At 51.0% G+C, this 16,644-nt stretch overlaps 1 protein-coding gene across 1 annotated transcript in view; it reads right to left on the reverse strand.

Moving 5' to 3' along the window:
* The window catches only part of NWD1 (NACHT and WD repeat domain containing 1), a 25,406-nt gene continuing 8,762 nt past the window's right edge, over window positions 1-16,644 (reverse strand). Inside the window, exons 6-19 of the mRNA XM_081896022.1 lie at window positions 16,223-16,426; window positions 15,254-15,416; window positions 14,706-14,823; window positions 13,508-13,675; window positions 11,778-11,978; window positions 11,257-11,379; window positions 10,767-10,966; window positions 9,586-9,858; window positions 8,204-8,294; window positions 7,265-7,419; window positions 3,909-4,185; window positions 2,712-3,271; window positions 1,932-2,040; window positions 1-1,110 (exon numbers count right to left, since the gene is read on the reverse strand). Coding sequence (XP_081752148.1) covers window positions 800-1,110; window positions 1,932-2,040; window positions 2,712-3,271; window positions 3,909-4,185; window positions 7,265-7,419; window positions 8,204-8,294; window positions 9,586-9,858; window positions 10,767-10,966; window positions 11,257-11,379; window positions 11,778-11,978; window positions 13,508-13,675; window positions 14,706-14,823; window positions 15,254-15,416; window positions 16,223-16,426 — 2,953 coding nt within the window. The 3' untranslated portion in view covers window positions 1-799. The remainder of the gene's footprint in view (window positions 1,111-1,931; window positions 2,041-2,711; window positions 3,272-3,908; window positions 4,186-7,264; window positions 7,420-8,203; window positions 8,295-9,585; window positions 9,859-10,766; window positions 10,967-11,256; window positions 11,380-11,777; window positions 11,979-13,507; window positions 13,676-14,705; window positions 14,824-15,253; window positions 15,417-16,222; window positions 16,427-16,644) is intronic.

A 16,644-nucleotide genomic window follows, 5' to 3' on the forward strand; every position in this document is an offset into this window, starting at 1 on the left:
TAAAAGAATGGAAATGGTTTATTGAATATTTACAGATAAATGGTAAACTGATAAGAACATTGGCAGGATTATTGTAATAACCTGCAGTTTCCTAAGAGTATATATTTAAGGTGGATGAGTAAACGAGCAAATTAAGTTAATTTGGAAATGCAGAAGATATTAAAAATAAATTTAAGGAACCGCAGAAAGAGGGGGAAGGAAGTCAACCCAGTGAGGGTTTGCCAAGCGTGCCTTCTTCTTGGCACGTTTCTCCCTCTAGTCCTGAGTTCGAGTGTCTTCAAAGCCCAGGACACCTTTGGTCAAGGCTGTTCTCCAACTGGAGCGCTCACAGGCCAGTGTTTCCCAGTTGTCGGTGTTTATACTACATTTTTTAAGATTTTCCTTGAGACAGTCTTTGAACCTCTTTTGTTGACCACCAGCATTACGCTTTCCATTTTTAAGTTCGGAATAGAGGAGTTGCTTTGCAAGACGATAATCAGGCATCTGAACAACATGACCAGTCCAACGAAGTTGATGTTGAAGAATCATCGCTTCAACACTGGTGATCTTTGCTTCTTCCAGTACACTGGTATTAGTCTTCCCAAGTGATGTGTAAAAATTTTCGGTGACACCGTTGATGGAGTCTTTCGAGAAGATGGAGATGGCGTTTATAAGTGGTCCACGTTTCTCAAGCAGACAGTAAGGTTGGAAGTACAATGGCTTTGTAAGCAAGCATTTGGGTTTCCTGGGCCCAGAAATGAACCAGCGGCCAGTGCAATGGGGCCAGAATTGGTCTCCTGGGATAATATAGCCCTGACCCTTACCCTATCCTGCAAATCTGCGAAAGCTTGTTGTTGAGGAGGCTGTGCCCGGCCTGGGTTGCGTGGTCCCTCTGGCGCCCCAGCTGCCCGCCGGCAAGGTCCTCGTCGTCCTCTCCGCCGGTCCTCCGAGACGTCACTCTGCACGTGGCTCTGATGCCGCCCAGCGGGTCGTAGCGAGAGCTGGTGGATGATGGGCGGAGGAAGCTCTCCCGGATGAGGTAGCCGAGTCTTGTCGCCGCCACGAAGCCGTCCGGCGTTGGCACCATCCTGGTCACCCTGGCGTGCACAAGCTGGACGGCTAACAGGGCCCCTGGTGGTGCAAAGAAACATACCGTGAAATGCCCCCCATGCATAGAAAGTCTGCCTCATCTTAAGTTAGCTCAGTACTGCCTACCTAGGGTTTCTTGAACTCGGGTCCCTGGCCGTTTCCAGACCGCAATTCCCATCACCCTGCAATTCCCATTCATTTATTCTGCAAACCACCTTGAGACCCCTGCGTATAGGGCAGTATATACCGTATTTTTCGCTCTATAAGACGCACCAGACCACAAGACACACCTAGTTTTTGGAGGAGGAAAACAAGAAAAAAACTATTCTGAATCTCAGAAGCCAGAAGAGCAAGAGGGATCTCTGCGCAGTGAAAGCAGCAATCCCTCTTGCTGTTCTGGCTTCTGGGATAGCTGCGCAGCCTGCATTCGCTCCACAAGACACACACACATTTCCCCTTACTTTTTAGGAGGGGAAAAGTGAGTCTTGTAGAGCAAAAAATACGGTAAATTCAATTAGTAATAATAATAATAATAATACAGACATACCTCAGATTGGAGAGGTTGTGTGTTTTCGCACCGAAACCTGGAAGTACTGGAATGGGTTACTTCTAGGTTTCGGCGCTCATGCATGCGCAGAAACACTAAATAGCGCTTTGTGCATGTGCAGAAGTGCGAAATTGCACAGATGCGGCACTGCGAGTTGTAGACACGCATCCCGCACGGATCACGTTCGCAACCCGAGCGTCCACTGTATCCCCAACCACTGGTCCTGTTGGCTATTGCAGTCCAAAGACAGCTGGAGACTCAACGGGGGAAGGCACCATTGTACGCAGTTCAAAGATGGCCGGGGGGGCTTGCTCACCGCAAGAGACGTCCCACACCGTCACACAGTGATCGAGGGAGGCAGTGAAGAGCAGCCGGTCATCCGTCGAGAAGCAGGCACAGAGCACGCCTTGCGCGAAGGAATCTTCCTGGGAACGAGGAACAGACGTGGCAAAGGCGTTTTGAGAGAGAGTAGAATGTGTGCTTTTATTTGAAATGCATCTCCGGGTTATTTGTGGAGCATAGGAATTCGTACATTTTCTCTCTCCAAAATAAAAATGTAGTCCGGCCCCCCCACAAGGTCTGAGGGACAGCGGAGTGGCCCGCTGCTGAAAAAGGTTGCTGACCCCCTGATTAGGCGATGGCCATTCTTGGGAAGGGAGAGCTGGACTATAAAGAAAGCTGATCGCCGTAGAATGGATGCTTTTGAATTCTGGTGCTGGAGGAGACTCTTGAGAATCCCATGGACTGCAAGAAGATCCAACCTCTCCATTCGGAAGGAAATCAGCCCTGAGTGCTCACTGGAAGGACAGATCCTGAAGCTGAGGCTCCAAGACTTTGGCCACCTCAGGAGAAGAGAAGACTCCCTGGAAAAGACCCTGATGTTGGGAAAGATGGAGGGCACAAGGAGAAGGGGACGACAGAGGACGAGACGGTGGGACAGTGTTCTTGAAGTTTGACCAAACTGGGGGAGGCAGTGGAAGACAGGAGGGCCTGGCGTGCTCTGGTCCAGGGGGTCACAAAGAGGCGGACACCACTAAACGACTAAACAACAACATTCTTGGGACGGCGCAGGGCGGGATCCGGAGGGGAGACACACCTTTTGGAAAGACATCCGATGCTCCCAGCGGTACCGATCCACATCCCAGAGGCACTGCAGAGAGTCGGCCGCTCCGCTGAGCGCCCAGGCCTCTCCGTGACTGGTCTGCAAGCAGGTGATGCTGCTGCTTCCATGGGCTTCCAGGGCGAACACCTGGCCCCGGGGACAGTGGTAGAGGAACAGCTGCCCAGTGGTCATGCCGTAGAGCACCCGGTAGCCGCTCAGCAGGGCCACGCAGGAGATGTCGGCACCCGGGATCTGGGTGTAGAAGGAGAAGGCTGGCTGGTCGATTAGGGGCCCCGGATCCCCCCGACCCACGTCCAAGACCTGCACCAGATCCTCGCAAGCCACGGCCACTTGCTCCTCACTCCGGGACAAGGCCAGGGCGCAGACGGGCTTCCGGTTCTCTGCCGGAGGGATGCACCCCACGTCCTGCGGCAAGTCCAAGGGGAAGACCAGCACCGTCCCGGACGCCAGCCCCACAAAGGCCAGGTTTCTCTGGGGGGCCACTTCCAGGCACCGCACGGCGGCCGAGGTGTCCAGCGTCTCGCGCTCCTCTCCTGCGGGGGCACAGGTGGGTTTTTTAATTCAAAAAATATTTTACAGTCATACCTTGGGTTACAGACACTTCAGGTTGCGTTTCTTTCAGGTTAAAGGTAAAGGTAAAGGGACCCCTAACCATTAGGTCCAGTCGTGGCCACCTCTGGGGTTGGGGCGCTCATCTCGCTTTACTGGCCAAGGGAGTCGGCGTCCAGCTTCCGGGTCATGTGGCCAGCAGGACTGAGCCGCTTCTGGCGAACCAGAGCAGCGCACGGAAACGCCGTTTACCTTCCCGCCAGAGTGGTACCTATTTATCTACTTGCACTTTGACATGCTTCCGAACTGCTAGGTGGGCAGGAGCAGGAACCGAGCAACGGGAGCTCACCCCGTCATCGCAGGGATTCGAACCGCCGACCTTCTGATCAGCAAGCCCTAGGCTCTGTGGTTTAACCCACAGCGCCACCCGCGTCCCTCTGTGTACCTTGCTTCTGTGTATATACAATAAAGTCCATTCTTCTTTACATTCATCGTCAACTCTTTCCCTTAATTTCAAAGTCCATTCTGCCATTTCAGCACACAGTATACCGGAATGCTGGAATTACCGTGTCAAAAAAGACATTGATAAAAATCAGATACGAAATAAATAAATAAACTCACCTTCTTCCACGTCCCAAAGGACCAGCTCGCAGCTCTCGAGGGACTGGGGGAAGCAGACGTATTTTCCGCCGCCGGAGAGCCCCACGCACTTCGCGCCGGCCATGCATGGCGGCAAGGGTTTGCACCCGGGATCGTCGCCGGGGTCCCAGACCCGGAGGTAAGGTGCGTGGGGAGAGGCGGACACCAGCAGGGAGCCGCAGAGGGTCAGGTGGGTGGCGGGTAGTCCTTGGTCCCCCCAGACATCCCTCAGCCAGCCCTCCTGGCCCAGACGCCACACCTGGGGAGAAGAGCGCTACAGTCAAACCTCGGTTCTCAAACGGCTCCCTTTTGGAACGTTCCGGCTCCCGGAAACCCGGAAGTAAATTCTCCTGAGATTAAGAGACTCTGGTTTGTTGCGTTCTGAGGCCAAAGGAAAGGATCGGACCCTGATTAAAATAAGACACGAGGCTTTGACCAGCAAGGCTCTCAGAGAAAGTGCATCCACCACACCCCTCACCAGGCCATTTTATCCACAAAAGAATCCTTTACACAGTGCTCATAATAATAATAATAATAATTTATTATTTATACCCCGCCCATCTGGCTGGGCCTCCCCAGCCACTCTGGGCGGCTTCCATAAAAACCAAAAATACAGTAAAATATCACACGTTAAAAACTTCCCTGAACAGGGCTGCCTTCAGATGTCTTCTGAATGTCAGGTAGTTGTTTATCGCTTTGACATCTGCTGGAAGGGCATTCCACAGGGTGGGCGCCACTACCGAGAAGGCCCTCTGCCTGGTTCCCTGTAGCTTCGCTTCTCGCAATGAGGGAACCGCCAGAAGGCCGTCAGCGCTGGACCTCAGCGTCCGGGCAGAATGATGGGGGTGGAGACGCTCCTTCAGGTATACTGGGCTGAGGTTGTTTAGGGCTTTCAAGGTCAGCACCAACACTTTGAATTGTGCTCGGAAACGTCCTGGGAGCCAATGTAGGTCTTTCAAGACCGGTGTTATGTGGTCTCGGCGGCCGCTCCCAGTCACCAGTCTGGCTGCCTCATTCTGGATTAGTTGTAGTTTCCGAGTCACCTTCAAAGGTAGCCCCATGTAGAGTGCATTGCAGTAGTCCAAGCGGGACATAACCAGAGCATGCACCACTCTGGCGAGACAGGCAGGTAGGGTTTCAGCCTGCGTACCAGATGGAGCTGGTAAACAGCTGCCCTGGACACAGATTTGACCTGTGCCTCCATGGACAGTGGTGAGTCCAAAATGACTCCCAGGCTGCGCAGCTGGTCCTTCGGGGGCACAGTTACCCCATTCAGGACCAGGGAATCCTCCACACCTGCCCGCCTCTGAGCATTCAAACAAACCTCAAGTGGGGACAAAGTTAAACTATAAACACTAGTTAGGCATGCATACTCTGGAGTAAATGAATGAAAACTACAAAGGAGGAATACAGCAACCCCAGAGGTCATAAACAATCAGTCCACACGATGGCCAGGAGGACAGTGACCATTATCACCTTAATGTTTCCTGTCCCCAAGATTAACATCCTAAGATTAACAATTAGAAAAGCTACAGCAAAGAAACTGCCCATAGTCTTTAGATGACCCTGTCGAAGTGTGTACGTGACTTGTGAAGAAGAGGGGAAAGGGCAGTAGAGGCAAAGGGGCATGGATGTAGAATCTTACGGGATTTAATCAGAAATTATCGTCAAAATATCAAACCCAGTCAACACAATCAGTGGCATAGCGTGGGTTGTCAGCACCCGGGGCAAGGCAAGTAATTTGCGCCCCCTAACCTGTGGATTTTAGTAGGGGCAGAGAGCTGCGAGTGCGAGCGCGCCCCCCCCCAGATGTTGCGCCCGATGCGGCCGGCCCCCCTGCACCCCCCACGCTACGCCACTGAACACAATGCGTTCATCGTGGACACAATGGCCCCGTCCCCCTTGAGCCGAGGGGTTGCAAAACAACAACAACCTATATTTACATGGGTCCTTACTGAGAAGATTCATGCAAAAGCAACTGTACCAAAAGGAATTATTGTGAAAATACTAAATACGGTATTTCTGATCCCTACACTGGTTTACTAAAGATAATAATAATAATAATAATAAGAAGAAGAAGAAGATGAAGAAGAAGAAGAAGAAGAAGAAGAAGAAGAAGAAGAAGAAGAAGAAGAAGAAGAAGAAGAAGAAGTTTTATTTATATCCCGCCCTCCCCAGCCGAAGCCGGGCTCAGGGCGGCTAACAACACTAAAACAGTACAACATTATAAAACATTATAAAAATGAATTAAAATCAAAATTGATGGCAACCATAAACTAAAGTTTTGTAAAGATTGTCAAAGGAGGGAGTCAGGCTGTGCCCTGTCCAAAGGCCAGGCGGAACAGCTCTGTCTTGCAGGCCCTGCGGAAAGATGTCAAGTCCTGGGGGGCCCTAGTCTCTTCTGACAGAGCGTTCCACCAGGTTGGAGCCGCAGCCGAAAAAGCCCGAAAAGATGAAGAAGTTAAATCAGTAATGATACACTGAGCAGGAGATTTTGGCTATAGTATAGAGTTTTCATCATGGGAAAAGTTATGGAGAGAGGACTTGAAGTTTACAACCTGCTGTTCGTTGAAAGAAAATTATATGAAAATGATGTGCTGCTAGTATTAGACACCTAGAAAAATTGCAAAGTTGTACAGTGGTACCTCGGGTTAAGTACTTAATTCGTTCCGGAGGTCTGTTCTTAACCTGAAACTGTTCTTAACCTGAGGTACCACTTCAGCTAATGGGGCCTCCCACTGCTGCCACCGCCATGCGATTTCTGTTCTCATCCTGAAGCAAAGTTCTTAACCCGAGGTACTATTTCTGGGATAGCGGAGTCTGTAACCTGAAGCGTGTGTAACCCGAGGTACCACTGTATAGAAGCCGTTCAAATGTGTGCTGGGAATGTAAAAGGAAAGAGGGTATGTTTTATCATATGATACAGTGCTACCTCGGTTTTCGACCATGTCCATTGACGAACGTTTCAGTTTTCGAACGCCGTAAACGCTTCCATTACTGAATGTGCCTCGGAAGTCAAACGCCTTCTGCTGAATGTATATGTTATTTTTCTCACTTTATTAAATTTGCAGACCGCTCTTTGCACCTCGGTTTCCAAATGTTTTGGAACTTGGATTTCGTAGGGCTTACTTTGTGGGTTCGCGATTGCCACATTGCCACCGCCCAGGGCTAGAAGGCCGGTCCTTCTGCCTCTTAAAATCATAGAATCGTAGAGTTGGAAAGAGTCCCCCAGTGGTCATCTAGTCCAACCCCCTGCAAGAAGGAATCTCATTTAAAGCATCCCTGACATATGGCCATCCAACCTCTGCTTAAAAACCTCAATGGAAGGAGAGCCTTACCCAGATGCACTCGCTCCGAGAGCTCGTGAACACGGTGGTGTTGTCGGCAGCGATGGCAGCCGCACAGACTTCCTCACTGTGCAGCAAATCGGAGTTCAGGACTTGGTGGAAGCCTGTCGGGTCGGGCCGGAAGATTCGCACTCGGCGCCCAAAGCCTGGAAGGCAAGCCAGAGCTTGGTTTGAACGAGGGTTTGGCCTTTGTTGCGAAGCAAGGCTCTGGTCAGGGGGGAAGCGCCAGAAGGGACAAGAGTGCTTCTGAGCACGTGCAAAAGGCTGCTCGCAGGCAGGTGGTTCCTAACATTACCCAGTCCCTGCTCTTGCTCTGTGAGCGACCAACAAGAATAAGGTCCCAGCACTCAGTTATTTCTGCATTAAGTTCCACTTTTTCTTTCCCCCTCCCTTTTTAAAATAAATCTTTATTGGTTTAAAATACAAACATACAACGAAGGTAAGTATAACATAGTTAAATACAAAAAGAAAAGAACATCACAACGTAAAATCAAGAAAAAAATTGAAAAGACAAAAAAAGGAAAAAAGAAATGAAAAAAAGAACAAAAAATTTTATTTGATGGACAATTTGCAATTTTTCATGGAGAGTGGCCGTGAAAATTCGTCACTACTTTAACACGAATTTCCCCTCATTCGTCTTTCATTTTGCCTCATTTTTTTCAAGGTCGTTCCCCCTCCCCGCAGAATGCCTTTTGGCGTGTTATCTGCATTTTTACGCACGCTCCACCTCAGTCCGTGCCTTTGCAGGCGAGGGGGGCACCGCAACGCAAGATTCGGAAAAGGGTGAATCTTGCAGTCCGTTTCTTCGTGGGGAAAGCAAGGATTGGGAAGCCTGGTGTGCATTTGAAGGTGTGCCAAACGTCGGGATCCTGCCCCATATCCCGAAAAACAGCCCGCTGCCTGGGGAGACAGGATCTCAAGGAGACAAACCTGCCGCGAGAAGAGACTCGTCTTCCGAAAGCGCCACGAAGCAGATCTTCTCTGGGAGCTTCTCCAGCAGGCTGTTTCCCTCCGAGGAGACCTGTGGGGAGTGTTGCAGGAATTTATGTAGAGGTTGGGGGGTTTCCCCTCCAGCAGATCTCATGCACATGCAACCCACGACCAAAACCAGCACCATCACTTTTGTGATTTGTCCCCACAAAACACTTCATCACGGTTTCTTCCTGTCTATTCAAAGGGCCTTTGCTGCACGATACCAAATGTAAGAATTCACTGATAAACGTATCTCTGTACTGGCTCACTAGAAAACTTCAGAAATTCCTCTAGACCTGTGAGCTCAGCTCCTCAGCAGCCCCTCCGCCTGAGGGATAATCCCTGGCCTCCTGAGACCTGAGGGCCAGACAGGTCGCCATGCCAGAAAGAACAAACCCAGAGGAAGACAAAAGGGTGGGATGAACTTGGCTGGGAAACAGGGAAATGTAAATATCTTTTTTGTTCCACTTGATGGGTGTTTGGTGGAGGGCAAGGGGAACCATGGGGCAGGGTCCAGGACGCTCAGATTGTGGCCACCAGACCTCCCCTTTCATGATGCATTAGTGATGCAGTTTGGAGGGTGTAGGATGGGGATCAGCAGCTAATAAAAGTTTGGGTTCTCTTTTGTTTAGGGCTTCCATCTTGTTCCACCTGGTGGCAGGTGGGAGTCCTGTCACGACAGTCTTCAATAAAGACCACGCAGGAGGAAAACAGCCTCAGAGCAGCAGGCTTGGAGTCCCTCTAGCCCCCTAACATACATTCACTGGCCGCTGCTGCCAGCCAGTGTAGACAAATACCCTTGATCAGGATGGGCCAATTGCCCTGAAAAAGAGATAGAAGGGAATATGCATTCCTTTATATGGGAAAGTGCTGTCTTGGTTTTGGAACACTTTGGTTTTGGAACGGAATTTCCGGAACAGATTAAGTTTGAGAACCAAGGGACCACTGTAGTTTTCCACATTAATGAGGATCGGTAGATACCAGATTAAAAGAAATGCAGCTATTTTTATGGACACATTGATGTATCCCTACATACGAGATTAAAACAAATCTGTCTGCTTTTATTGTTATCAAAAGATAAACAAATGTTCATAAGATTGAGAAACCAAGATGCCACTATATATGAATTGGAATCCCTTTTTAAATCAATTGAGATTCCCTGCGCATCCTCCTTTCTGAGCTCAGCGCCACTGGGGCGGTAAACAGGGAAATTCCGGGTTCAAGAACCAAGGTGCCACTGTAATCAGAATTATATTATTTGTGGTTTTATTATTTGCCCCCCAAACCTGGCTGCAATGCCCCGGTCCCTCCGCCCACAACCCCTGCCCCAGAGCGGTCACCATCAGGAGGGAGCCCCCGCTGAACCTGGACACCATCCTGCCCATTTTCCGGAGCAAAGCGCCGCAGGTGGGGGCTGCACCCTCTTGCAGCCCCCCCAGCTGCTGCCTGGAGAGGAGCTGCCCGCTGAGACTGTCCCACAGGCAGACACAGCCCCCCGACACCGTCGCCACCACCAGCCGCGGCACGAAGATGGCAGCGCACAACCAGCCGCCAGGGGGCTCGGCCAGGATCCGGAAAGCGGGGGCCGCTGTGCCCAGGTGCCAGGCCTCCACCTGCAGGAAAGAGGGAGGGTCTGCTGAAAGTCTCTTAGTGGGCAAAACACAGGGCATTTCCCATTGTGCAACACGGTGGAATTGCAGAATAAACTGTCGCAGGAAACCCCCCCCCAATCATTCAGTTTGTACAAACTTCACACACACACGTCGTACACTACGCTTCTCACACGTCGTACACTACGCTTCTGTTATAAATTCATAGAAAATCAACCATACATCGGATTTGCACTGTTCCACTTTTATTTTACTCCATGGAAGAAGGACTACAAAATGGGGAAGGTTTGATACAGGGCAGCCATAATCCCTTGAGCATCCCAGCACATCCACAGGAGCCCTGCCCAGTTGCTATGCCAACCCTGATGGTCCCGGACAGAAGACCATCAAGATCACAAAGAACTTGCATATGGGCGTGGATTTAGCAGGGACTGGAACAAAGGACAATAATCAGCTCTTCCCTCTGGGGGCAGGAAACTGCAAAGTCCCCTCTGTCACCTGGAAAGTACTCATGGGGAGGGGGAAAGGGGGAACCAGCCAGGTGACAGGACACTCAGGTTACCACCACAACTCCTCCCTCAACCCCTCCTTTCTGTGATGTATGCGTGATGTTTCTGGGGGTGGGCTTGACCTACAGGGTGGTAATTTCAAAAGTCTTTATAAGGCCTTGCACACCATTTTTCTGGGTCCCTCCTCTCTCCTGCAAATGAGGGGAGCACCCTGTTGCAACAGATCAATAAAGGCCAAGCCTACAGGCTGCTGTTTTGCGCCAAGTTATCCTGGTTGGTGTCTTTGTTTTTGTCCAAGGGAGCCCTCGGATTTTTCCGTTAACAATCTGGACTCTCCAAGTGCCCCTGTTTTCTAGGGACAGTTCAGGATTAACCGTCCCGTTATAATGCCAGTCTACACACCTCTGAGCCAGACACCCAGTACACCATTTGGTGTTTGTCGTCCACGCTGAGTTGGCACCATTCCTGATCTCCCGCAGGGACGGCGGGCACAATGGCTACCTCCCTGCCGGACTCCAGGCTCCAGAGGCGCAGGGTTCGATCCTGGGCGACCGACACGGCGCGGGTACCCCTGGCGAAGACCCTCAGGCACCTCACTTCGGCTGCAAGGAATTGGGGGGAGATCTATAATTATTATTAATAACAATAATAAAGTCAGAGAGTTGTTTATTTCCTTGACATCTGATGGGAGAGGGTGCTACCACCGAGAAGGCCCTCTGCCTGGTTTCCTGTAATTTCGCTTCTCGCAGGGAGGGAACCGCCAAAGGCTCTCGGAGCTGGACCTCAGTGTGCCCCGATTAAAAGTCGCCGTTAATCGCAGCTGCCTGGCACTGCCCACCCTCTGCCAGCAAGAGGCGGCCTGGCAAAAACACCCTTCCCTTCTGATTCTCACCCGAGTGGCCGAGGAGGACGTGGCGCACCGAGAAATCTTCCGTGTCCCACACGATGATGGAGCCGTCCGAGGAGCCAGCCAACAGCATCCTGTGGTCAGGGCTGGCTTCCAGAACGGAGGTGCCTGCAAATTGTGGGGGCAGGTCAGAGGGGCAGCTCTGGCGTGGGTCACCTAGCCCACCAGGCTGTGGGTCCAGCGGTCTGGGCTGGCGCAGAAAAGGAAGGACTTTGGGGAGGTGTTAACCTGCAGAACTCTCTGCCACAGGAGGTAGGGGTGGGCAGTGAAATTCATGGAGGAGAGCAGGAAGCTGGGCTTAGACCATGTCTTCCCAAACTCAGGTCTCCGGCTATTTTCAAACTACAGTTCCCATTGTCCCTGACCTCTGGTCCTGCTAGAGGAGCTGTAGTCCCAAAACAGATTCAAAGTTTGGGGAGCTGTGGCTTCGGATGACCCAGCCGCCGCTGCCCACCAGGGCTCTCCTGATATCGTGGGGGGTCACCCGTGCGAACTCCGACACCCACCTTTGGGGAATCCTGGCAGCGTCTTCCGCAGAGGCCCGTCCGGTGGGTCAAGGAAGCCGGCGAGAGGGACCAGGGATGGATGGGGCCGAGATCTGAGCCAGCTCTTGCACTGCTGGCAAAGACCCGCGATCAGGCCGCCCGGGTACGAGGGCACCAGCGACTCCAACCTTGCCAGCATTTCTGTGTAGACCACGTTTGGTTCTGGAGGGGCAAGGAGACAGGGGAGGGTCACACACACAGTGTTTATTTCGTTATTGCATTTGGACCTTGTTAACGGAGAAATCTGAGGGCTCCCTTGGACGAAGAAACAAGGACCCCAGCCAGGAATACGAGAGCAAAACAGCAGCCAGTCGGCTTGGTCTTGATTGAAGACTGTCAGGACAGGACTCCCACCTGCCACCAGGTGGAACAAGATGGAAGCCCCAAACAAAAGAGAACCCAAACTTTTATCAGCTGCTAATCCCCATGTTACACCCCCCAAACTACATCACTAATGCATCATGAAAGGGGAGGTCTAGTGGCAGGAATCTGAGCATCCTGGACCCTGCCCCATAGTTCCCCTTGTTGTTGTTGTTTAGTCGTTTAGTCGTGTCCGACTCTTCGTGACCCCATGGACCAGAGAATGCCAGGCACCTCTGTCCTCCACTGCCTCCCGCAGTTTGGTCAAACTCATGCTGGTAACCTCGAAAACACTATCCAACCATCTCGTCCTCTGTCGTCCCCTTCTCCTTGCGCCCTCCATCTTTCCCAACATCAGGGTCTTTTCCAGGGAGTCTTCTCTTCTCATGAGGTGGCCAAAGTACTGGAGCCTCAGCTTCACAATCTGTCCTTCCAGTGAGCACTCAGGGTTGATTTCCTTCAGTATGGAGAGGTTTGATCACTGCCCCTTCATGGATCACTGCCTTGCCGTGGCGAAGGGGCTTGAAGAACTCAGAGAAGCTATGAACTATGCCGAGCAGGGCACCCAAGATGAACAAGTCATAGTGGAGAGTTTTGACTAAACGTGATCCACCTGGAGCAGGAACCGGCAAGCCACTCCAGTATCCCTGCCAAGAAAACTCCATGGACAAAGACAACAGGCATATAGTTCCCCTTGCCCTCCACCAAACACCCATCAAGTGGAACAAAAGAGATATTTCCATCTCCCTGTTTCCCAGCCGAGTTCATCCCACCCTTTTGTCTTCATCTGGGCTTGTTATTTCTGGAATGGCTACCTGTCTGGCCCTCAGGTATCAGGATGCCAGGGATTATCCCTCAGGCAGAGGGGCTGCTGAGGAGCTGAGCTCACAGGTCTAGAGGAATTTCTGAAGTTTCCCCAGTGAGCCAGAACATAGAGACATTTATCAGCGAATTCTTACATTTGGTATCGTGCAGCAAAGGCCCTTTGAATAGACAGGAAGAAACTGCGATGAAGTGTTTTGTGGGGACAAGTCACAAAAGTGATTGTGCTGATTTTGGTAGTGGGCTGCATGTGCGTGATATCTGCTGGAAGGGCAACACCCCCCAACCTATACATAAATGCCTGCAACAACACACACGGCGTTTATTTCGTAATTGCATTTGCACCCAAATCGCCTCTTCTTCCCAGCAGCTCAACTCAGGCTCCCTGGTTCTCGCCCTCCCCGTTTTATCTGCGCAACAACAACCCTACAGAGTAGGCTTAGCCAAAAGGAAGGGATTTGTCTTCAAAGGTCAGGAAAGTGGAGATTGTTTAAGAGCAGCAGACATACCTAAACGGCCCTCAGCATCGTCCACACTGGGATCCAGGAGCAGGAGGAGGCAATCCCGTACCAAACGCAGCTCCGGGCAGAAGACGTGAGTCAGGCAGAGGGCAAAGTCTGCGGCCAGGATCCGCACGCCAGAGGAAGCAACCCTGCAGGAGATCCAGGCCATGTTCCCTGTCGGAGGGAGAGGGAAAGCACATTTCCTCCAACGTTTCTCCCCTGAAAATAGGGACGTCCTATTCCATCCCCTCCAACGTTTCTCCCCTGAAAAGAGAGACGTCCTATTCCATCCCCTCCAACGTTTCTCCCCTGAAAAGAGGGACATCCTATTCCATCCCCTCCAACGTTTCTCCCCTGAAAAGAGGGACGTCCTATTCCATCCCCTCCAACGTTTCTCCCCTGAAAATAGGGACGTCCTATTCCATCCCCTCCAATGTTTCTCCCCTGAAAATTTGTTGTTGTTGTTTAGTCGTTTAGTCATGTCCGACTCTTCGTGACCCCATGGACCAGAGAATGCCAGGCACCTCTGTCCTCCACTGCCTCCCGCAGTTTGGTCAAACTCATGCTGGTAACCTCGAAAATAGGGACGTCCTATTCCATCCCCTCCAACGTTTCTCCCCTGAAAATAGGGACGTCCTATTTCATCCCCTTCAACGTTTCTCCCGTGAAAATAGGAACGTCCTATTCCGTCCCCTCCAACATTTCTCCCCTGAAAATAGGGACGTCCTATTCCGTCCCCTCCAACGTTTCTCTCCTGAAAATAGGGACGTCCTATTCCATCCCCTCCAACGTTTCTCCCCTGAAAATAGGGACATCCTATTCCATCCCCTCCAACTTTTCTCCCCTGAAAATAGGGACATCCTATTCCATCCCCTCCAACTTTTCTCCTGTGAAAATAGGGACGTCCTATTCCATCCCCTCCAACGTTTCTCCCCTGAAAATAGGGACATCCTATTCCATCCCCTCCAACTTTTCTCCTGTGAAAATAGGGACGTCCTATTCCATCCCCTCCAACATTTCTCTCCTGAAAATAGGGACGTCCTATTCCATCCCCTCCAACATTTCTCCCCTGAAAATAGGGACATCCTATTCCATCCCCTCCAACGTTTCTCCCCTGAAAAGAGGGACGTCCTATTCCGTCCCCTCCAATGTTTCTCCCATGGAAAAGAGGAGCAACGAAGGCACAGGAGCTTTTCCTGCTCACCCAGTACGTCTCGGCGCAGCTCCTCCATCCGTCCCCCGTGGAGCAAATGGAACGGCTGTTCGCTCAGCTTCCTCTTGTTGGGAAGACGGCTGGAGAACCACAATGGCTGCGGCGTCACCTGGGTGAGAGATAACGAAGACGGGGCTTTTTTAAAGAATAAAAAATAAGGAAATTATGAAACAAAATGAAGAATAAAAAAGAATGAAATGAAATGAAAAAATAATAAAAAATAATGAAATGAAAAAATTAAGCATAGAAATAATGAAATAATGAAATGAAATAATAAAGTCTAAATAAGAATGAATTGAAATGAAAAAATAAATTAAAAAGAATGACATGAAATGAAAAAATAAAGAATAAAAAAGAATGAAATGAAAAATAAAGAATAAAAATAATGAAATGAAAAAATAAAGAATAAAACAGAATGAAATGAAATGAACCCCCCCCTCGTCTGGCCAGCAAGGGAAAGCCCCCCCCCCCGGCGTCCCACCCCCTGGTGTCTCCCCCTGCCAGCCCTCCTGGCACTTTCGGGGTCCCCAGAGCTTCACCTTCCTGTCAACGCTCACAGGCTTGGCGGAGGAGGGCAGCACGACGGGCTTCTTCGCCCCCCAACTCCAGGTCCCCCGGAAGAAATCGGCCAGAAGCAGGTGGCGCCGGACGCGGTCCTCCGGCTGAGACAGGTAGCGCTCTTCCACCGCCGCCGAAAACTCCCTGGGCAGAGGAAGGAGGGATGCTCAGGAGAAGCTTCAGATGGGCAGTGGGGTTTCAGGCTCTGGAGGCGTCCCGAGGCCCCACCTCAATATGCAATTCGGGGGGCGCGAAGCCAGCACCGTCCGAGCTCTGCCCCCCAACCCCCTAAAAGTAAAACGAAGGGGCTAGTCTTCATGGACTGGTTTAAAGAAGGACGGAGGAATTTGGCCTGATCCCCAGGCAGACCATTTGTCTGTTTAGCTATCACTTAATAACAGTTCTTTCTCTCTTGCCAATTAAGTTTCTTTTTAGATATACTGTACTTTTCCGGGTATAAAACTAGGTTTTCTTATTTCAAAATTCAAAATTGCGGGTCATCTTATAGACGGATCCAATCTCCCCCCGTTTTCTCAAATTGGAGTCTGCCAAAATAGCAGGCGTCTTATATACGGGGGCGTGTTATACACGGGAAAACACAGTATAAATTTGTTTTTTCCAGGTCAAATTTTTACAGTCACACCTGCAACCTACAACATAAGAACAAGATTCCAAAGAATCTCCTGGACTTCCCCCTCCCCTTTGTGGGTCCCTCTTGTCAATCATTTCCTCCCGCATCTTCTATGATAATCCAAAATCTTCTACCTCTCCACTGTCTCCAAAATTCACCATTAAACTACTTCCGCATACCTGGAGGTGCCCAGCGTGTCACCTGGAACGTTCTGCATGCCAAGCAGGTGTCCTGCTGCGCTCATGGCAGAAGCGGGACCCTCTTTCCGGACCCCTTGGCAGCCCCGAAAAGGAGGGGAGGAAGAGGGGTGGCCCCTGACCTGTGGAGGAAGCCCATCAGCACGAAGCCGTCAGACCACTTCTCCTCTAGCTCCGGGTTCAAATCCCGGCGCAGGCGGGACCATAGCAAGGGCGGCAGGCGGAGGACCCCTTTGCCCGGCGGAGGGTGCGACTGGTACACCTCGGAAAGGACTTCGTTGTCCAGGGACAGGACATCCTTCATCTCTGCTTCGGAGAGGCCGTTCCTGCGCAAAAAACAAAACAAAATAAAAGGTAGGATATGAGGCAGAGGAACTACCCGACACCAGCTTCACCTCCCTCCCAGGGGCTGTTGTTTGTTGTTTAATCTATATAAGACCTGGAAGGAAGGAAATCAGGCAGAGGAACTCCCTGACACCAGCTTCACCTACCTTCCAGGGTTGCTGTTTCCTTTTTAATATACCATATTTTTTGCTCTGTAAGA

Source organism: Podarcis melisellensis (assembly GCF_964234715.1).
Source record: "Podarcis melisellensis genome assembly, chromosome: 18".
Lineage (NCBI taxonomy): Eukaryota > Metazoa > Chordata > Lepidosauria > Squamata > Lacertidae > Podarcis > Podarcis melisellensis.